Genomic DNA, 23141 nt, shown 5'->3' with positions numbered 1-23141 from the left:
GAAATGTTTTCAATTAGCATTACATTGGAAAATATACCTAGCACTTACTCTCCCCCTTGCCTTTTCTTTAAACTGAAATCTTGGCCTAGATTTATCGTTTTCTCTCTCTTTGAGATCATTTCATTACTACATAATGAATCTCCCAAGCTATGGCAACTAGAATTTTCCCCCCCCATTCTGCATTCCTTAGCATCTCCTCTTATAGAAGTGGGAAAACCCAAGGAGAGAATGGCTTTCTTTCCTACAGAAAGGGCCTAGTCAGGTGTTGCAAATTTAGACAAACGTGCTTAATTTCTCAAGTAAGAAAGCTTTTTTTTTCACATGGTAGCAGTAGCCAAAGAAATCCCCTTTGGCACTTCCAGGGCCAGCAGGACTTTGTCACTCACGGCAGTGGTCCTGGAAGATGAAGGTAACCCGCTCTAGGTAAGAACACTAAACTAAGTCCTGTTCTCAAAGTGTGGCTTCTGGACACTCTTCCCATGATTTCCTTTTTTCTTCTTTATTGGAGTATAATTGCTTTAAAGTATTGTGTTAGTTTCTGCTGTATAACAAAGATAATCACCTATACATATACATATATCCCCATATCCCCTCCCTCTTGGGTCTCTCTCCCACCCTCCCTATCCCACCCCTCTAGGTGGTCACAAAGCACCGAGCTGATCTCCCTGTGCTATGCGGCTGCTTCCCACTAGCTAAATACTTTACATCTGGTAGTGTATATATGTCCATGCCACTCTCTCACTTCGTCCTAGCTTACCCTTCCCCCTCCCCGTGTCCTCAAGTCCATTCTCTACATCTGTGTCTTTATTCCTGTCCAGCCCCTAGGTTCTTCAGAATCTTTTTTTTTTTGATTCCATATATATGTGTTAGCATACGGTATTTGTTTTTCTCTTTCTGACTTACTTTACTCTGTATGACAGTCCCATGATTTCCTCTTCCTCAACACATTCCCCTCTCCCAAGCCTCTCTAAAAACTCTCAGCCCCTCATGTTCTTCAGTCTAACATCTAGAACCTTCTCTGTAGCCAAATGAGCTCTACCAGGACAAGGGACCCTGTTTTCAACTTAATTACCATAATTCATGAGGAACAAGTATGAGGTCATGAATAGGCCTTATTGATTAAGGCAGAAGCAGTAAAGCTTTTAGTCTGAGATTTAACATCTTTCTGAACAGTATTACTGGCTTTGATTGTGGCAACATTTTGAGCTATCCGCCATTTGGATCTTGTTTTGAGAGAAAAAGGATTGCAACCAGCAGAGGCTGAGTGCCTGACATGTGCCCAGTATTTTGCTAAAAGCTCTATAAACATTACCTTAGTTCTCACAACTACTTGAGCATATATTCTACAATATCGTTCTCATCCTCAAATTACTCTGTAGTCCTTTCCTTTGCTTTATAACTTGCACGTAACCTCCTGGAGACGAGACATCTTGTCCCAAGACCAGTATCTGAAACTCTGGAAGAATTAATGAACTACCCTTTGAGGTTTAATACTGTCATCCTGTGTATGTATTTTACAAGTAACCCTTGAAAAATAATTGAGCATTTAAAACCCAATCATCAGGTCAGCGCCGGGTGCCGGCCGTTCCTGGAGCTCTCCCCTGCGGTCGCGGCACAGGCCGAACAACCAAACAGAAAAGTTTAATAAACAGCAGGCGGAGGGGCTGGAGGCGGTGGCCGGGCCCGAGCGAGCAGAAGTTCGGTGGCCTCGCCTGTCCTCATTCACTAGTGGCGACCGGCGGCAGCGGGCAGCGCATCAGACGGAGAGAGCCGCCGCCAGCCTAAGCAACAGCAGGAAAGGCAACCTGACATAGGGAAGTGGGGACTGCTGTACAGAGAGAGAATACAAAGCATCCTCGGTGCAGTAGGAACCCTAATCCAAAGTCCCTATACTTTTACCAGAGTGAGCAACAGAGGAACATAGCTCAAGAAACTAATCACAGCCAAGTGCCTATACTTTGTTCCACTGGCTGCGGATTTTATGGAAACCCTCGTACAAATGGCATGTGTTCAATATGTTATAAAGAACATCTTCAGAGACAGAATAGTAGTAATGGTAGAATAAGCCCACCTGCACCTTCTGTCAGTAGTCTGAGTCTTTACCAGTTCAGGGCACAGATGGCAGTGTCCCAGAAGCTCAGTTGGCGTTAGACTCTACATCTTCATCTATGCAGCCAAGCCCTGTATCAAGTCACTCTTATCAGAATCTGTAGCATCTTCCCAAGTGGACAGCACATCTGTGAACAAAGCAATACCTGCAAAAGAAGACCTGCAAGCTTCAGGATCAGAAACCGCACAGCAGCCATCTGAAGAGCAAAGTAAGTCTCTTGAAAAACCAAAAAAAAAAAAAAAAAGAATCGCTGTTTCATGTGCAGGAAGAAAATGGGACTTACTGGGTTTGAATGCCGGTGTGGAAATGTTTACTGTGGTGTACATCATTACTCAGATGTACACTATTGCTCTTACAATTACAAAGCTGATGCTGCTGAGAAAATCAGAAAAGAAAATCCAGTAGTTGTTGGTGAAAAGATCCAGAAGACTTGAACTCCTGCTGGAATACAAAATCCTTTGACCATCTGCAAACTAAAAATTGACTTGAGGTTTTTTTTCCTAGTCATTGGGAATGTAGAGCAATGTACCTTGCATAGACCTTTTAATCATGCATGTCATCAGAATAGATTTTTGTTTCTGTTTTGAAAATGACTCTGAACATTTATTTACATTGCAGTTTCTGTGGCTGAAAAGACTTAAGTAAACTTTACAAGTATTATCCTTTCAAGATCATTTTAATTTTAGTTGAGTGCAGAAGGCTTTTATAACAAACGTGGAGAAATTTTGGAGGGCTGGGATTTTTCCAGTATTAAACATGCATGCGTTAATCCTGCAGTTTATTTTCTCATTGTGTATGTATATATAGCTTTTCTCTGCAGCACTATTTCTCTTCTCATTGTGTATGTATATATAGCTTTTCTCTGCAGCACGATTTCTCTTTTGATAATGCCCTTTAGGGTCCAACTAGTTATCAGTAACCGAATGTATCTTAATCATTATGGCCACTTCTGTTTTTCATTAACAAAGGTTATACATATGTTAGCATATAGTCTCTTTGCACCCACTATTAATGTCTGAATCATTTGTCACAGGAGAGTGTGTGCTGATGAGATTCTAAGTTTGTGTGTGTTTAAATTTTTTTGAGCGAGGGAAGGAAAAGCTGTATGCATTTCATTGCTGACTGCAGCTTTCTTTCAGATTACGTTCATTGGTCTGTGTGTATACAATATGAAGAATGATCTGAAGTAACTGTGCTGTATTTATGTTTATCCACCATTCTTTAATTAAAAAGGAAAACCATAATGTTCGCTTGTAAAAACAAAACAAAAAAACCCCAATAATATTATTATTAACTTATTAGACTTTCTGATTGAGTACCCATTAGCCAAACTATGATAAAAAGCTTTCTATGGTTAGACCATGTCCTCTTACCATGACAATCCTCCAAGGCAGGTCCTTCCTTCCATTGGTGTCTTTTTAGAGATAAGCATTGTGTCTTAGAAAGATTAACCTGCTTGTCCAAGATCACACAGTTATTTAGGGACATGGCTAGGGTTCCAGCCCAGATCTATGACTGGGAACAAATGCTCTTAACCACTATGCTATACTGTTTCATCCCAATTTGGTTAACTTTCCCAACATAGATGATCTACTGCTTATCATTATTTCAAACACATTTTAAAATACCTCTTAGTCTCCTAATCATCATATCTTAATATCTTCAGGGGTCGCACAGGAGGAAAAATTAAGCAAGCAAAATAGGTGAGGGTTAAGACAAAATGGTGATTAATTCCCTGATTTCACTCAACAATTAGGTACTGAACAGATAAATATGAGCTACACACAATGAGTGTACTTACTGTGCCACAGTTTATGATACCAATGAGCATTTCCATATGTGATCTTGAAATTTAGTCTTGGAAGGGCAGCCATTCTTGTCTGGATGCTTTGGAAAGGCCAATACATCACTCACACTGGATGGACCCTTCACTTCCTCATTAGCCAGTCTCGATAGACATTTTACATTAGCATTGTCATTTATATTAGTCTGTCCCATTTTACTGTCTGATGGTAAAATAATTCTGCTTTGCTGTTCTTATCATTTGTCTCTGTTTTTTTCTGAGTTTTCCCAGGTAACATCCAATTATGCAGGATCTAATTCTTTCTCTTCCCCACAGTATTAATGACCAAGGTAGAATCATCAGGCTATAAGATAATTTCAGCAGGCAGAATAAGAGTAAATAAGAATGAATGCTGACAAATAACAGAAGCACCCTCGCTTACAACTTTAATTCTGTATCAGGGCATTTATTCTGCGTGCAAGTTCAAGAGGTAATTATCACCTACATGTAAAGCAAGACATGTTAAATTAGGGCACAGGGTTCAAATAAAAGTAACAGCAGAAACACCTAACCATTTAAATGAATCACAGTCCTCTCTGTTTACATATTTTCTTTAAAAAGAATGGTACAACTTACTAATTGCTAAATTTGTTAATAGCTGCTGTGGTGATTTTACCTCCAATATTTACTCAAGTGATTCCAAATGATAATGAGTATCGGCACAATTTTCATTTTTAAAAAGGGTAAAATACTTCAGAAATAACTGAACCCAATTAAGATTAATTTTAAATTTAAAAAAAGATGGAGTTATAAGAACATGAAACGACAGGGGTGATTTTAATTGAAAAATAAAAACTTGTAACATTCTAATCATTTTTCTTTATTTAATTGAATTATACTGTTAGGTTTTCATTGAAAATGGTAATAGTAATGAAAATAAAAACAAAACAAAAAAGAAAATCAACAAACCATCTTCAATTAAAAAAAAAATGGGTGGAGAAAATTAAACATAAAACCTAAAAATTATTTTTAAAAAACAGACAAATATTTTTATAATTTTTAAAGAATACTTACGCTTGGCCAATTTTAGCTTGGATAGCCTTCCATGTAAGAATTAGAGAGTATCAAAATTTATGATAGCCAAAAGAAGTCTTCCCAGGTGTTCAGTTCTCCAATTTGAATTATGATCAGTAATAGAGGGCAGAACAAATTATACTACAAATTGACATTAGAGATGCTTATTCAGAATCTCTAAATCTAATGGATCTGATTTTGAAAGGGATTAAAAACCTCTTCATGCCTCAGACTCAGGGGTTACAGCCAGATTACCTGGGTTAGACTCCCATTTTACTATGCCCTTGCTAGAATGACCTACTACAATGTCCTTAATCTTCCTGACCCTTAGTTTCCTCATCTGTAGAATGGGCTTGATAATAGTACCTAACTAAGAGGACTGTTGTAAAGATGAATTTAGCAAAGGTACAGTGCTTAACTCAGAGCCTGGCACATGGAGAGTGAAGATATGTTGTTTAATAGGATCAGTATTACATTACTATGAAAAATTAATCTGATACTAGCATCACTTTACCCTCTCTTCTAGGAACTCCTGGAATCATATACCTTTCTTCTCAGTAGAATGAGATCAAAGGAGAGCTCTAAACGTATACAACAAAGCCACCTTCGAACGATGTCTTCTGTCTTCCAGTGTCATATAGTTACCTACTGATGGGAAGAAGAATGCTAAGAGCATGGTTTTAAGCACTCACACATCATCTTGTTTCCTAACTCCCAGCCCTCTAAGTGGGTAGCATCAATAACCTCCATTTTCATAAAAGAAGAAACTTCAGTGCAGAGGAGTTTAGTAGTCACTGAAGATCTGACAACTCTATGAGGATAATACCACCATAGTTCCATTCTGCAGACAGGGAAATGGAAGCTTAGAGAAGTTATAGAACTAGTACAAGATCACAGGGCCACTAACTTCTGGGGATGCAATTCAGATCAAGGCAGTATGACTCACTGCTGACCTAATTGTGCCGTGTCAAACAGCCCTGGCTTCGGGGGAGAGGACATCAGGGCTGGTTCTGGTGGTATAATCTGTTTCTCCATATTCCCCAGCTCTTTGCCCTTTATTAGGGTACACTAATGCACCTAGTACAACTAGACTTCAATTTACAGCCACCCACACACACATACCCCTGCATACACACGAACACACACACACATGAACACACACACACACACACACACACGCACACCTTCATACCGTGGTACAACCCCTACACATACTTTTCTCACTTAATTCTCCTACTTCTAAATATATCTTTGAATTTTCATGTAAGAAAATGATTATTATTTTAGCTCTAATTTTCCTTACATCAACAATAACTTTTAACACTCTTTACTAATTGAAAACTAATCTTTTTCTAGTATACATTTTCAAACATTTAGAATATACTATACCACAAGGATTGTTTAGAAGCAAGTCTCTAACACTGATACCAAGGAAAGTCAATGAAACAGTTGATAAGTTGATATTAATCTTAAGAAGATATTTGTCAGAAAAGTGGGAGTAGCCACATTAACTTAAGAAGAAGTCAGAAGAAACGAGATACCGTAATTCTATAAAGTGAATGTTCTGTTTCTCTTTCTTCTCGTCTCCCCAGAGCTGAAATCCCTTTAATAGAGAGGGCATTGTCTCAAACTGCTGATTTTACTCAGTCATTAGCGTATAAAAAAAAAAAAGATTAAAAGATGGAAAGACTAAAAGTAGGCTGAAGAATATAAGAAATGATAGCATCAGCATAACTATTATGGTGCCCACTTATTTCCCCCTTAAAATGTTCTTTTTGACCATACCACAATTAATCATGCATGGGCACTTGATTTTTATAAATTTTATTAGAATAATAAAAAATAATACATACAGATAACCATAGGATACACACACAGGAATTTAAAGGTAAATTTTATACTTTTCAATATGAAACAAAGTACATATCTCATGGAGATATATTTCTAGAAACACCATGAAACAATAGAGTAATTGCCTTGAAAATGAAAAGTATAGGAACATATTATAGGAATTACCAAATAATAAAAAGGTACAACTCCATTACATGTAGCATAAAATACAGGTATTGGAGAAAGTGTTTCTCCACTTTTTGACCCGAAATAACAATGGTCATATGAAATCTACTCATCATTCAGAATTTTTCTAGATATATACAGTATATACAGACCTTGAAAAGTTATAAATATTGTTCTTCTTTGTGTATAATGACTTTATCTTAAATGTGATCTCTAAATGTAAAGTAACACTCTATGGTAATATCAGAATTTTGCTAATATGTATTCTCTTTTGATACCTGTTGGTTTCAAATTCAGATATCTTTGCAAAGAACAAGTTCCTGCAAAATGTGAAATGGACAGGAAAGAGGTAAAAAATTGATTTTGCAATGTGTAACACTCAATCTGTTGATTTTCATATATTTTTACATACTACTATGAAGTCATGTCTTCGACAATCCTTTGAACACCATGTATTGAGAGACTGAGTCAGCAGCATGGCCATGGTTCTATTACAAATTTAGCTCAGGAACTAAAAAGCCTGCCAGGCTCACTCTCATAAACGGTTGGATTTCATTAACAACCATCTCCACCATCCAAAAAAGAGAGGGTCCCTTGATGGAATCAGAGATTGGAAATGAAGGATCACGTAAATTTTGTTTAATATCTGGATTAAGATTCAGGTTGTTCCTTATTTTCTCCACCATGTTTTAATAAAACCTGAAAGCTTGTTCTTAGGTGTGAAGGAAACAATCCCTTTTTACTTTATTTCACTTTTTAAACCTTTTGAGAGAGGATAAAATGTGATCATTTCAGTTTTATAATATCATGGAATGAAAAAGAAAGCATTACCTAGAATGGAGTGCAAACTTTAAAAATGTGGCTGGTCCTCAGGACTTCAATATGATTAAATAAATTCATACTAATATTTTGCACAGGCCTAGTGCATTAGGGCTAACAAAGCACTTTCACATTTCCTTCTTTATCTTTTAGCAAGTAATTCATGGGGGAGAGGCAGATAAGATGGGTATTATTATCTCCACATTTTAAGGGTGAGTGCTTGAGAAGTAGAGAGAACAGTGATTTGTAAAGAATCTCACAACCACGCAGCAGTATACCCGGACGAAACAGCACTCTTCCAAAGTCTACTGTAGCATCTCCAACAACATTCTTTTGAATTACATGCACCCTCTGCCCAACAGGGTAATTTTTAAAATGTATCTTTCACCCTTGAGTATTTCAAATGAGCATTTCTAACTAACACTAATTATGTCTTTCAAACAGTGCTGTTACAATGGGAGCAAAGCATTTGGAGTAAATGAGTTTTTCTACATTAAAAAAAAACAAGACCAAACCCACAGAAGTATGTGTCTGCATGTGGGTGTGTATACATGGAAGCATGGGAGTCTTTATCCACAGGCAGTGCTTAAAATCATAAGAATGTCTCTATCAAAAATCGGATGTATGTAATATGTAAATTCCTTTGGTGTATCAAGTAAATATTAAGGCATTTCAGATTCCCCTAAAAGGATTTACTGGGTTTTTTTTATTATTATATTCATATTTTACCTATGTAGAAAGTTAAAAATACAGAGTTGGAAAAAAACATGCATAATCACTGCATATCATGAAAGCACTTTTTTTGTAACCAATGAACTTTCCAAAAAAAAAGTGACTATCACCACAGGGTGTTTACAATAAAGAACAGTACTGTAGAGATATAACTTGACACAGGGTGGGCATTGGAGATAGCTGATGTACAACCTCTTGCATCCATATCTGTCAAAGATGATAAACAGCTCATTAATAAGTACTGTATCCATTTAAGTAACTAACTTACTACCACAAGTTAACATTAGCCTTCATGTTATTTAACAACGTAGCATATATTATTTGCCAAGAGTATCTATAAACACTCTCATATACTTAAGTTTTCTTAAACGATTCTGGGCTTTGTTCATCTAGTATTATTTAACTTTAATTGAAAGTGGAAAAACAACTTAATCATTTTGAAAACAATTATACTCCATTACAGACAATTTTGAGGTAATTCAATGGTTTAATTAAAGAAAGCTTCATTGGAGAAGGGTTAGGAAATATGTTTGTTTCTCTTCTGTACATTTTTAGATAAGTTATTATGTATAATATAAAATATCATCTTAAAAAAGCAATCAATTTTCCTATAAAAGCTCCATTTTCCTATAGTTGGACTTTGTCTGCACCAATCTATGCAAACTCAACAAGAAGGCAGATGTCAGAGGGAAAGGCTACTCTTGACTCAGCAACCCTCAAATGCTAAAATCTGTCTGTTCCTGCAAAAGCACAGAACCTATTCCTTTTAACAGTTCCACTTTGGCCATATTGTAATATTACCTCTGAACCTTGAGTTATCTTAGGAACAAGATAGCAGGTCTTAATTAAAAACCTAAATAATAGGGCTTCCCTGGTGGCGCAGTGGTTGGGAGTCCGCCTGCCGATGCAGGGGACACGGGTTCGTGCCCCGGTCTGGGAGGATCCCACATGCCGCGGAGCGGCTGGGCCCGTGAGCCATGGCCGCTGAGCCTGCGCATCGGAGCCTGTGCTCCACAACGGGAGAGGCCACAGCGGTGAGAGGCCCGCGTACAGAAAAAAAAAAAAAAAAAAAACCTAAATAATAATAATAATAAGAAGCTTAAATTAATTCCTGGTTTTGCTCTATTAAAGCACATACAGTTTTTAAAATGTCTGTAGTCCTAAATGGTTTTTACATATTTTTATGTTGCAGAACTCAGTTCTGAGATAAATATTTCCCATTTTCTTCATTTAGTTACTTGTTTGTTTTGGTCTAAGTATTGCAGTCTTTATGATTTCATGAAGAGATAAAATTCCTCCAAGTTTCCACATCTCCCTTTCTCTTTACTTGCTAATGATGTCCCTCATTTTGTTTTCCAAGATTACAAATAAGGGTTTTAATCTTGAATGCCCAATATTATAGATTAGGCCAACCTCAATGAAAAGAAACAGGGAGCAAAGTAATTTAGGTTACTAAGAACCACAGAACAGCACGGCTTCTGCAGTACTTAAATTGAGGCCACAAAACTCCACCTTTGAGATTTAAAAGATAAAAATTCTTCTAACACTGTCACTGGTAAAATACGTATGAAAAGTCTGTTTCCCTGAACTCTAAAAGTACAATTTCGATAATACAATAGGCTTCATTTGGATTTTGAAAAGAAAAGCAAGTATGAAACTCCACTGAAATCAGAAACTAAGAATTTTTTTTAAAAAGTGTCTTTTGGTTTGGCCAAGTGGGTTCTGACCTTAATTTAACAACGCTAAATTTTCTACTTGGTAAAGACCTGATAAGATTCATCTATAATTTCTCAGAGGCAAACAACTGGAATATTAAAGATCTTAAAAACACTTTGTGGGTTCAACATTGCCCTTGAGAAATGCTTAAGGAATTCTGTTTTATGACAATCCAAAGGCAAATTTATGCATAGCTCAGAATGAGAAAAAAATTAAATTAATAAAATTTGCTAAATATTTCTCAATGTTTTTTGTTATTCTGTTCTTATCATTCTTATTTTGCACCACTCTTGAGGAATTTCTCCTGCCCTCATCTCTCATATTCCAAGATCTTCTCAGCATTCAGATGAAAGAAATGGTAGGAGAAAAAAGAGTGGAGAGGGAGGCACTGATTGACTCTCTCTTGGGGGCTCATAACTGATGCCAGGAATTAAGGAGATGTTGACTTCGACCAACTTACTGGTTATTCTTGGAATCCTGATCTGTTCGCTACTGGTCCCATCCCCGCCATCCGTTGCGGCCTTAACTTCAATAATGTAGTCCTCTTTAATGGGCAGCAAAAGTTCAGCTGAAGTTCTGTTTGTGTTTAGCACTTGCACATTATTTTGACTGCTAGTCCTATAGAAAACCTAAAATGCATGAACAAACACATTGATTTTTTTATAGTGCCCTCTTTTATTTTTTTCATAAACTTATTACTCTGATGTTACTTCATTCATATTGTTTGTTTTCCATACCCACTAAAATATAGGCTGCATTCATAGCTCTGTCACCTTAGACTAGGGATCAGCACATGGTAGAATCATCAGGTGCTCAAAATGAAAGAAGTGGGGAAGAAAAAACTTCTTCTATGAAAAGTTCAGCTGCTTGGGTATTTGTGAGGATGGAGAGATGGGGGCAAGGTCCTACTGTATAGATCTTGAACAGGAGACCAAAGAATCAGAGCCAATGCTATTAGTTGTTTTTTAAGTAGTATATGGGTGAGCATCAGAAATAGGAAACTAACATAATGAACAACTTACCAACATTTGGTCTAAAATTCCCACGTGAGCAGATTATGTCACTTAAATTTATATTTAAGAAATCAGATGTTTTGGAAAAATACCCTTTTCATAAACAGCTTGACATCTGTATGTCAAAAGTAGTTTATAAAGATCACACCATCAACATTTAGAAAAACTGTTCAAATCTAGCTTCCTTTGAAAAGTACTGCCAGAAGTAGGAAAAGAAAGCATTGCAAATGATACAACTTACTTTATATCCTGTTACTTCTGATTCATTCTCCATGGCTTTCACTTGCTCCCAATTAAGTAACACTTTCGTGTCTGTAGCATTCCAAACAACATTTCCTGGTGGCTGACTGGGAGCTTGAAATGCAAAATGAGAAATTAAAATAGATTTGAGCATGGAGTGGTATTTTACATAGAACAGATAAATGACAGTCATAGGAGGCAGCCAAAGGAGAGCAGAATCTCTTTGGTAACACATAGTGTATAGGAAGAATCAGAGAAAATAACAGAGTAGCTAAATTTCCTTTTACAAAGGCATTTCCATAACATTGCGAGACAATGTGCTTTATCATATTCATCATATACTTTAGGGCATTTCTCACTTGTTGCCATGGTCTCCTGGAAAACTTGTTGATAGTGGAGATAAAGAAATTCTTTTATCCACCACTAGAGGGATGCTTGTGATGGGCTAGGAAAGGCAGGCAGTGTGTCCTATTGGACACATCCAGAGGCTGAGAGAAATTGCCAACTGAGCAGATTAAAGTTGCAGGAAATGAAGTGTGGATGATTTTTAAGCCAGCCATGTATGATGAGATGAGCAAAATGGGAGGCAATCAAAAATAAGGATTACTTAGATTTATTCCCAAGAAGTAACAGCTATACACATGAAAAACTGCAGCACAGAGTCTATATTTTACCTTCGTTTTCCAAGTTTAAATCAATTTTTGAGAAAAATAAGGCAAAACAATGAAACATTAATGAGAGCTCCATTAGATAATTAATGAAACTCTCTGAGGTTTAAAAACTTGGATTCATAATTTAGCTCCCTCTCATGCACACTAGATGCCGGGGGAAGGCGGTTTGATATCATTTGTCAAGAGCAACATAGGACACTGAAAATTCAGTTTCTTGTCAATCACAAAACAGCAAACATGATATTATCCATTTGGCAACAACATCACAACTGCCCAAAACAGTGTTGAAATATGTTGTACTTGTGCATTTAGCCACAGAATGTGATTTGGTTAACTGAATTTGTCATGGGAAAATGATATAAAAGATTGGCTATGCTGAGAAATTTCTCAACATCACTGGCTCATGCCATGAGGGAGAGACAGCTGGACTTACAGATGGGAAGAGGACTCAGATACATTCAGGTGACTAATGACGCCAAACAAGACTGTATTCCCTGCAGATTTTTTGGCTTATTGTCTGCTCTTTAACACAATTCTACATTGCCTTTAAAGTTTGTGATCTGGTATTAACAATGAGTTTAGGTCAGCTCAGAGCACTCGTAAGCTGCAATGCTTAGATAACAAAACATATATATGGCAGTTACTTAGGGCTGAAATACTAATGCCTGTGTTTTGCGGGGCTCCATCCAAATGCTATGAATGCACGATTGTTAGAACAGTTTCCCAAAGTCTGTGATTTCCTGTGGCCTGGCGGCAGGATAAAAGCACAGGTTCCATTTGAGGCAGCTCAGATAACATGCTTCAGCATGGTGTGTCCTGCCAAGAGATGTGTGCTTGTAGATTATAGAAAACTTGAGTGATTTTGGTTGAATCACTTATTCCAACACTAGTCTTGCAAAAAAATTAACTGCAAGTTTAAAACTTGGGTTTATTTTGTATGAGTCCCAAGACAGATGAGAGTTCAGCCTGAATTGAATATTTTTTGAATCGACAAAAAGAAAAAAAAACCAGGAAATGGGAAAGGGGAGAAAAATAAAAGCTTTGTTCTGGGTCTGATTACTCTTATTTTCCATATCGGTGTTTCCAAGCATCAGATAGTCACGTCCCGTTTTCATCATTTTTGCTATTTTTTAAAAAATGAGCTTGACTTAAACATCAACTTTAGCCTTGTCCTAAACACTAATATTCACACAGTCATGAGCCTTGGTATGCTAGTTACATTCCTATGGTACTCTATATAATAAATGAAGCATTATTAAATTTTCAAAAATATTTGTGGACTATTCTAAAATCATTTTTTATCGCTACTGGTAAGAATAACATCTTCTGGAAAATCCTAGATCAGATAAACTTTCCTTCCAAATTTAAAATCCTATTATTGTTAGCAACTAATGTCTATTAAAACCTATAATATGTTAGGCAAGGTAGAATGTGGTTTTCTATATAATATAATTTACTTAATCCTCACTACACTGCATCATAATAAAGCCCATTTTGCTACATGGGTAATCTGGACCCAGAAGGTTTAAAAAGAAGATTGTACATTCATGTTCATAGCAGCATCATTCACAGCAGACAAAAGGTTGAATCAACCCAAGTGTCCATCAACAGGTGAATAATCAAAATGTGGTATATCCATAGTAAGGAATACTATTCAGCCTTAAATAGGAAGGAAATTCTGACATATGCAACAACCTGGATGAACCTTGGGGAAATTATGCAAAGTGAAATAAGCTAGTCACAAAAAAGACAAATTCTGTAGGATTCCACATATACAAGGTACCTAGAGTAGTCAATCCATAGAGACAGAACGTAGAATGGTGGTTGCCAGGGGTGGGGGAGGGGACAATGGGAGATGCTGTTTCATGGGTACAGAGTTTCAGTTTTGTAAGGTGAAAAGAGTTCTGGAGATGGGCTGCACAATAACCAAGCCCAACACTAAGGAACTGTACATTTAAAAATAGGTAAGATGGGGGCTTCCCTGGTGGCGCAGTGGTTGGGAGTCCGCCTGCCGATGCAGGGGACACAGGTTCGTGCCCCAGTCCGGGAAGATCCCACATGCTGCGGAGCGGCTGGGCCCGTGAGCCATGGCCGCTGAGCCTGCGCGTCCGGAGCCTGTGCTCCGCAACGGGAGAGGCCACGACAGTGAGAGGCTCGCGTACCGCAAAAAAAAAAAAAAAAAAAAGGTAAGATGGAAATTTTATGTCATGTGTATTTTTATCACAATTAAAAATTAAAAGCAAAGAACTTGCTAAGATGCACAGCTGCTAAGAGGTATCATGTGGATTTAAACCAGTTCTGGTTAATTCCAAAGCCTACGCTTCCCCTATTACGTTGTGGTAACTATCTGTGACTTTATTTAACTCTTGAACCATTGACAAATGATTTGTCAATGACGTAAAAATGAATATTAAACATGTTCATCTCAAAATACACTCAATTTTCACTTTCCTAGGACTGCTTTTCCTGACTTCTCAGACTAAACGTACAATGGGGCCTCTTTTCATATACTAGGTTCCCCTTCTTCATCATCTTCAGCAAAGGTACATTTTACATTTAATTGTGGTTTTATGTTTATTATCCAATTTTCCTACTAACTCATAAGTTCCTTGCAGAGAAAATGTCCTATATGGTCTCTGACATCGATAGGCCCATATGCTAGTTCTTATTCACTAGCCTAATGTCTTGTTAAAGGTAGATATCAAATTAGATTTTGTATGTAACTGACTGCTATTTTAATGCAAGAAACACAACCCAAGGATTAAGAAAACACTTCTCTAGTGTTATCAAAAAATAAGTTTGATCTACTCCCTATGTGTCCCTAAGGAATGATTCATGCAATGACAAAGTAATGCTGAATGGGGAAAGATTCAGAACAAGTATCAGTAGCAATTCACCATGGTGTCAGCGGGGTAACATTTGGCTGGTCACAGTTCTCAAATGTGGCACTTCAGAATTTAGAATGAATTTTCTAGCTCCATGGTTTTGAAAGTCCTCCAAGACACATCCCAATAAATGCATAAATTTCACAAAGACAAAACTGGGACATTAACACTAACCATCAGCTTGAGAGCTTGAATATGGCTGATTATATTGAGGCTAAGACAATAAGGAACAAAACACAAAGAAAGAACAGAATAAGAAAGACAGCAAAACAACTAGTGTATTCATTCAATACTTAAATGATTTATTTATTAAATATTTATGTTTTAAGCGTTAAGGGAAAAATGCATAAAGAGGTGACAACATCTCGAGTAGATTTTGAAAGATGAATGTGAGTATAGGTTGGGGGGCGGTATCCCAGGCAGAGGGATGACACACGCCAAGGCACAGAGGCAGGAACTAGCATAGTGCCGTAGGAAGCTCAGTTCTGACGGGTTACAGGTAGGGATGATGGGAAGGAACTGCAAAGGCAGTTGGAGAGACAGGTAGGAGGCATATGCTAAAGAGTCTAGAAGGCCAAAGGAACTAGAAAAGGAATTTTTGGGGGCAGGCAATTGGTAGGGCACTGAAGAAGGATCAGATCTGTAATGCCATCAGGTCTGTGTTTTCATAGATCTTGGTGGGGACAGAGGGAGAAGAAGGAGAATCTCGGTGGGAGCTCTGTAGGGAGTGCACTGCAGCACTTTGTATAAAAGATAATAAAGCTCCATATGCAAGTGATGGCCGTAGAGTTGGAGGGATGGCACAGACCTGGAATTTGTGAATAGGTCATGATGATGGAGGTCATATGGGTGGTGGTAATAAGAAGGCAGGCTAATTCTAGCTCGGCAGCCCGGGTGAATGACACACACCTTGGGGAACAATGTTTCTATCCCGAATTCCCTTTCAGTCACTACGTACTTAGTAAGCATTTCGCATGTGTCAGGGATTCTCCTGAGTACGGTGAGCACAGAGATAAAGATGTTCTCTGACTTCTAATCATGGACCACATTAGTGGTTCCCAGAGACCAGTACTTGTACAAATACGATGGTTTTAGGTGGATAACATTTTTAATTGTAAATATTTACATATTTTCACGTTAGAGGAAAAAAACCTATCATACGCAAATCTTGATTCATAGATATAATTCTTTGGGATGAGGCCAATATTGGTACATCAGTGGTAATCTACCTTATACACAATACATAGATTAAAATTAGGTTCTAAATAATGACACAGAAAATAGGGCATTACTCAAACATAAATAACTCAGATGCTTTCAGTAGCACACAGATGTCTGGTAAACACCCCAAAAAACACAGTCATATTTCAAACTGACTCTGACCTAAGGCTATATTTACAGTAAATAACTCATCTTAAACTAAGTGATCAAGAACAGAATATCACTCTATTAATAACAGTCATCAACACTCTGGTTAGCTCATTGCAAAACTTATTTCTAGGTACACATTTTTGGCAAATCAATTATGTTTATTTATTTATTTATTTTTGCGATACCCGGGCCTCTCACTGTTGTGGCCTCTCCCGTTTCTGAGCACAAGCTCCGGATGCGCAGGCTCAGCGGCCATGGCTCACGGGCCCAGCCGCTCCACGGCATGCGGGTTCCTCCCGGACTGGGGCATGAACCCGTGTCCCCTGCATCGGCAGGCGGACTCTCAACCACTGCGCCATCAGGGAAGCCCAATTATGTTTATTTTTGCTATTCATTGTACTTTTAAGTTGTAAACTTTTCTCTAAGTAACTGCTTTGCTGTCATTTTTATAGGAAGAAAATTAAAACTACTATCTTGTAAGGAGAGAGTGTTAGTCGTGTTCTGTTTATAGCAATGATACAAAGGCTTTTAAAAAATAAATATATTTAAGTATTAAAGTAAATACATTAAGGAAATAATAATCCAGGTTGTTGAGTATGTGGCTAAAATCTTGCAAGGATCATTCAGTGACTGGAGATTGCAAAACACTGCGCAAATTATGAATAAAGTAAAGTTTGATTATTGTATGATCCAAACTGCCCTTTAGTATCTTCATCCCTACTTTTGGTTTCCATCCTTACCAACCTTTGGTTACCTCGTATTAAGCCTTAAATGCCCTTCTTTTCTATCTTACTAATGTCAAACTTCAAATATTAATTCTTTCCTTCCACAAACTCTCTATAAAAACAATTTACCCTTGTGCACCAACAAACAGCAAGCTTGTACCACCACAGACAAGGTCTACCTAATATACTTAAGGCTTAATATACTAGAAGCAATGTGGCCACTTACAACTCACCTATATTGATTTTAGTCCCTTAACCTAGCAGAAGCCACAGAGTCTCAACTGCAAAAGAAGGAAAACAGCTGGTAGAGCTGTTGCTGGATTAAAAAACACAAGATAGTGAAATGTTTATAACGGTAAAGCTTCACATCAGAGGTTGCAACCTGAAACTTCAGCTAGATCCAGCTTGCACATATTTTTTGTCTAACCCAAATACTGTATTTTAATTTTGTTTAGTTACCAACATTTAAAACTTGGGAGCTTTTATTTAAGTTCCAGATTTCTGGTTTCTTGTGCAAAACTAGATGATCAGGAACACTGGTCCTACACTGATGGATAGAAAGCATGGGATGGAGCAACAAGAGACTGCCCCACATACCCACCGCTGCTCATTTAAACCTGCCTGGCCATTGAAGGCACTTGACTTTATTACTCCTCTTTTTATTTATTTATTTATTTATTTTTTTGCGGTACGCAGGCCTCTCACCGCTGCAGCCTCCCCCGCTGCGGAGCACAGGCTCCGGACGCACAGGCTCAGAAGCCATGGCTCACGGGCCCAGCTGCTCCGCGGCACACGGGATCCTCCCGGACCAGGGCACGAACCCATGTCCCCTGAATCCACAGGCGGACTCTCAACCACTGCGCCACCAGGGAAGCCCCTATTACTCCTCTTTTTAAATAAAGAGTCATTTGGGGTAGTTTTTACATATTTTGAGGATATATTATTGACATATTTATATAAGTAATCTATCTGAATGGAATAAATTACCTTGTTATTTCTGTAAAGGCTTGAAGTTGTAGATGCTGAAGGAAGGGATATGAAGGAGGAAGGTGCAGACAGTAAAGGCAGATGAAAAGAGCAACTCGGGGACCCCTAGGGATCTCTCAGGACCTGTGATTTATTCTTAGATCCTCTGGAAACATTTTTAAATGATCCTTATTATTAACTGGTAGGATTGACTGTATTATTGTTTAAAAATACTTATGGGTAGATTATTTGGGGTGTATTATTATCTAGTCTTTGCAAGTCTTCTGTCCTTCATCCTCCATGGAAAGATTACGCTTCCCTGCCTCACTCTCATTGACATTCAGCTTGGCCATGGGACTTGTGGTCCCATGCCTTTAGGAAGACATACTTCCCCTTCTCACTGGCATCTCACAGACATCAGGTTTTGTTATATGGTTTGTTTCAGCCAGTGGAATGTAAGCAAAAGTGAAATGACAGCTTTAAAAGCGACTGAAGAGCACGGTTCACCATTTTCCCTTTGCCATGAGACCAGCATGGCCCAGAGAGTGGCTGCTTCTTCAGTCAGGGTCCTGAAGTGAAGATGCAATTGATCAGATCTGAATCGCACCTGTGATGGACATGTAGTATGAATGAGAAAGAAACACTTGTAGTTTAAAGCCTCTAGGTTTGGGAGTTTTGGATACTCTACCCATACTAGCCCAATCTGACTAATACAGCTATTAAACAGTAGCCTAAGCTTCAAATGTAACACAATGAATTTTTGTAAAGGCATTGAGTCACATACTGAATTGGAAATGGGCAGGAGAGAGTTGACAGCATATCTTTTAGGACTTCCAGTTTCACTTTTCATGTTCTGCGACGTTGGAAGCCCAACCCAGAAGGCTGGCTGAGTTCCACACCTTATGAGAATTAACTTGATATATGGTCTACATTTTGAAACTTTTTGTAAATCATATCTCAGCTTTCATATCCTGTAGATTTTTCCTCTGTCAACTCAACTTCTAGTGTGTTGACAGTACACTAAAATAGAAAAAAATGATAAAAACTAATTTAATTCTAGTAGAAAAGTGGCATATCACTATATTTATAGCACAACACTAATTGACAGGCTGTAACATTATTTCAATAATTTCAAATGGTATGTGACAATAGTATGTCGAAGGCTTTTATTATTATTATCATTCTTTTAGCACCTATCCTGACATCCTCCGTGTATTTGATTATCAGACTCCTCGACAACAGCCCTACAGATTTTACTAAATCTACAGCCACTTGACTGCAAATAGGTGATTACCGCAAGGGTGTTGAATGGATGAAGCTGGGAATATAAGACATGTCTACCAACAGGAAAATGGCTAAATTGTGGTGCATTATCACAATGGAATGTTATACATACACTAACATATTTATGAAAATTATTAATGACTTGGGGAAAATTCTGATACCAGGTAACTAAATATATGGCATAACCTCCACTGTCTAAGAGAAACATTTTATAGAACGTAAGTCTGGAAAGAAAGATCAACAATACTAACAATGGTCTTTCTGAGGGATAGGATTATGGGTGATTATTTTCTTCTATTTTCCCCTGATTTTCAGCAGTGAATACATTTTCCTTTACAAATAAAAAGTAGAGGTTGTTAAAATAAAGAATATTACTGTCCAGAATTTTCAGTAGTGATATCTTCACAGTGCTGATAGTGAAGTTGGCATTGACTTTCAAAATATGGAATTTTAAGAAAATATATTTGCTGTGACTTAATTATGTAAAACTCAACAGATTTCTTGACTACCTGATGGTAATGAGCTGACTTACATGATCAGTGGTAGCTTGAAGGTACACTTTCCACTTGGACTTCACCTGAATTAAACATCAGCATTTGTCATGAAACAGCTTAAATATTTGACACTGTGCAGAAAACAAGTCCCCAAAAGCCACTTTTTCCCAAATAATGAGATATATTTGTCTTGATATCATTGAAGTTATTATAAATTAATTTATCGTAAGAGATTGACTCAATTTTAAAAAACAAGACAAAAACACGTGCTTCTTAACTCATCTAAAACTCAGAAAAGACCTTACTTGGGGTCTAATCTAGAATGTCAGGGAAGAAAGCCTTTCTTCATTTTAAATGAATGGGAATTCCCGTGACCAAAATCTCTCCTTCTTCGGATAATAACAACATGAAAATTTGTAACCTATTATCAGAACGTTTACAAGCTTCTAGAGAATTCATGGGCAAGGTGGACAGATTTTCAAAAAAGTACCAAAGCTCCTACAAACTCAAGTTCATAAGATTTATACATCTGGCCAAAGTATTTGTTTCTATACTAGCTGAAACCTCCTAATTGGATTCTGATTAAATTCAATATTATATTGCTTATCTTGCTTCAGAGCTTACAAAATCAGAGATCACTTTCTTGAAGTCCACAGACAGGAAAAGAAAACCCTTCTAAATCTGAAGAATGTGCATTATTAGTAAACAGTGTATTCTAATGTTATATGTGTGATTTGTGGCATATCATACACAAACATGAGTGGGTGACACACATCTGTGGTATGTGACACACAGAAAAGCCAACAAATAACATTTAGTCACCTAGGGAGGAATTAATTCCCTTTTAGTCTTCCCATTAGTTTCAAGAGAAAGCTGGGGGCTTCCCTGGTGGTGCAGTGGTTGGGAGTCCGCCTGCCGATGCAGGGGACATGGGTTCGTGCCCTGGTCCGGGAAGATCCCACATGCCGCAGAGAGGCTGGGCCCGTGAGCCACGGCCGCTGAGCCTGCACGTCCGGAGCCTGTGCTCCACAACGGGAGAGGCCACAGCGGTGAGAGGCCCGTGTTTCACAAAAAAAAAAAAAAAAAAGAGAAAGCTGGATTTGGGGGCTACTAGCTCTTTCATATCCCTTCAGCGCTAACATCACAAACAAAGAGGAAGCAGGTTCAGTTGTCTGAATAGGCAAGACCACGTTGCTAATATTTAAAATGGAGAACAGCTTATTTTTTCATTATATTTACTATTATTGGCATTGTTAATTGTTTAATTATTACTTTGTTAACATCTACTTATGGCAATGATGCTGGTTTTCGTACTCAGGAAATTAGTTTCCATTTTCTTTAGGTTTATATAAGTAAAAATGGTAAGTTAGTTTTTAAGAAAAAATACTAGGTACACATTAGCAGAGAAGGCCCACAGAAATGACAAAAATTGAGAAGGCAGATCACCATCTAAAATTTGGGAAACCTTGCACTGATATGTACCTGACTCTTAACTTAGGGTGGATGATTATATAATGAAATTGTACCTTTGAAAACCTCAAAACTTCTACATTAGGTGTTTGAGGCAGGAATATTCATTTTATCAAAAACCTCTGAAATACTGACTCACATTCTTTCAGGGCTTGTTTTATTCACATTTCCTTTTCATTTCCTGAGGACACACTTAACTGGTTCCCTTAAATTCAGACAATTAATTTTGGCTCAACCTACATGGATGAACATTCCATTTGGAAATGCAAACACTCAAGTGAAAAACTGATTTCACCATTTAATATCACTATTTTCTCAAGTAGATACTCATGTATAATCATTGGTGAAGGCATTGAAAAACAGGATTCTCTTGTTCTAGGGGAGAATCTGGGCATGTGATGCAGGCCAGGCCAATCAAGGGTTTCCACCTACTTGCCACAAAAACTGGCTCTACAAGAGCCAAGACCGCTCCTTGGCTCTGAGTGGAGGGATGAGGAAGGAGTTGGCCCTTTTCCCAGCATGTTCAGTTGATAGGAATAGGCTTTGAGGTGCTTAATGGCAAGACTGTTACTCTGAAGAGGGGACCTGGTGAGAATGACGCCACCATGGAACAGAGCCAAGAGATGAAGAGAGTCTCGACTGTTTAATAAATACTTACAGGGCACCAACTATGAGTACTGAGACACTGAAGATAGAGCTCAGGAGATAGAGTAATGAGGAAAACAGGCAAAATATCTGCCCTGAAGGACTTCGGCCTTCAGTCAAAGCAGGCTGGTGAGACAACAATAAAATAATTACGAACATGCTATAGCATGGGTGGTGGCTCTAAGTGTGATGCCCAAGAATAAAGCAGCAAAGGAGACAGGGAGTGTCGGGAAATGAGGGGCTGTACTTTTACATATGGCGGTCAGGTGGCACTGAGTTACATGTGAGCATGGGGGAGAGTCCCACTTGGGCATCTGGAGGAACAGCCTTCGGGGGAGTGGGAGCAGCAAATGCAGAGCCCCTGAAAGGAAGGTGGAAGGAGTGGGTAGAAAATAGTAGGAAATGAGTCTATGTAGGATTTCAGGATGGATTGTAAAGGTCTTGTTGGGCATTTTAAGGATTTAGCATTTATCTGGGGTGGGATGGAAAGTGATTGGAAGGTTCTGAGCAGAGGAGCGACATCATCACTACCACTCTGGCCTAAGGGAGACAAAGGCAGATGGGCTGAATGATAAAGGGCCACTGCCCTGATCCATGTGAGGGTTGTACCAACTTGTACCAGGGTGACTGCCGTGAATGCCTTAAGAAGTGGCAGATTCTTGTAGAAGGCAGATTCTGGACCAGATGCAGGGTATAAGAGAAACAGAAGAGTTGAGGATGACCCCAAAATTTTTGTGGCTGAGCAACTGCAATAACAGGATTGAATTTACCAAGATGGGGAATATTGATATTGCAGAAGGGCCAGGTTTTAAATGGGGTGGATGATTTAAAGAACTTAGTTTTAGAAATAATCAATTTGAGATGCTAGGTGATTGTTGAGGATGATGAGTGCTAAATTCATCCATACTGAAAGCCACAATTACCACTTGACTTTTCAGTCATACAAAGAAGAATATTTGCCCTCCACATTCTTTCTTGCAATCTCCAAACATAAACTTCTCAGTATGTTTCCTTTTAGAAGCCGTTCCATTTAGTCATTTATATGCTATCTGCAATTTTTCCTCATCAGTGCCTTTAGATAAAAGATGTTCTTAAGAGTTAGCTCTCTTTGGGTTGCAAGTAACAAA

At 38.1% G+C, this 23141-nt stretch overlaps 1 protein-coding gene and 1 pseudogene across 2 annotated transcripts in view; one reads left to right on the top strand and one right to left on the bottom strand.

The window, feature by feature from the left end:
- Positions 1-321: 321 nt before the first annotated feature.
- LOC307058867 (AN1-type zinc finger protein 6-like) lies at positions 322-2544 on the top strand (annotated as a pseudogene). The gene is made up of 3 exons: positions 322-409; positions 1565-1779; positions 1903-2544. The product of its transcript is annotated as an AN1-type zinc finger protein 6-like (transcript).
- Positions 2545-8548: 6004 nt separating this feature from the next.
- CNTN3 (contactin 3) overlaps positions 8549-23141 on the bottom strand; it is a gene marked incomplete at its 5' end in the record, with an annotated part of 246338 nt that continues 231745 nt past the window's right edge. Inside the window, 3 exons of the mRNA XM_079712276.1 lie at positions 8549-8741; positions 10711-10879; positions 11505-11617. Of these exons, the coding sequence (XP_079568402.1) occupies positions 8641-8741; positions 10711-10879; positions 11505-11617 (383 nt within the window). The 3' untranslated portion in view covers positions 8549-8640. The remainder of the gene's footprint in view (positions 8742-10710; positions 10880-11504; positions 11618-23141) is intronic.

Source organism: Hyperoodon ampullatus (genome assembly GCF_949752795.1).
Source record: "Hyperoodon ampullatus genome assembly, chromosome: 10".
Lineage (NCBI taxonomy): Eukaryota > Metazoa > Chordata > Mammalia > Artiodactyla > Ziphiidae > Hyperoodon > Hyperoodon ampullatus.
The sequence above is the reverse complement of the archived record's forward strand: the minus strand, read 5'-3'. Positions and strand labels throughout refer to the sequence as shown.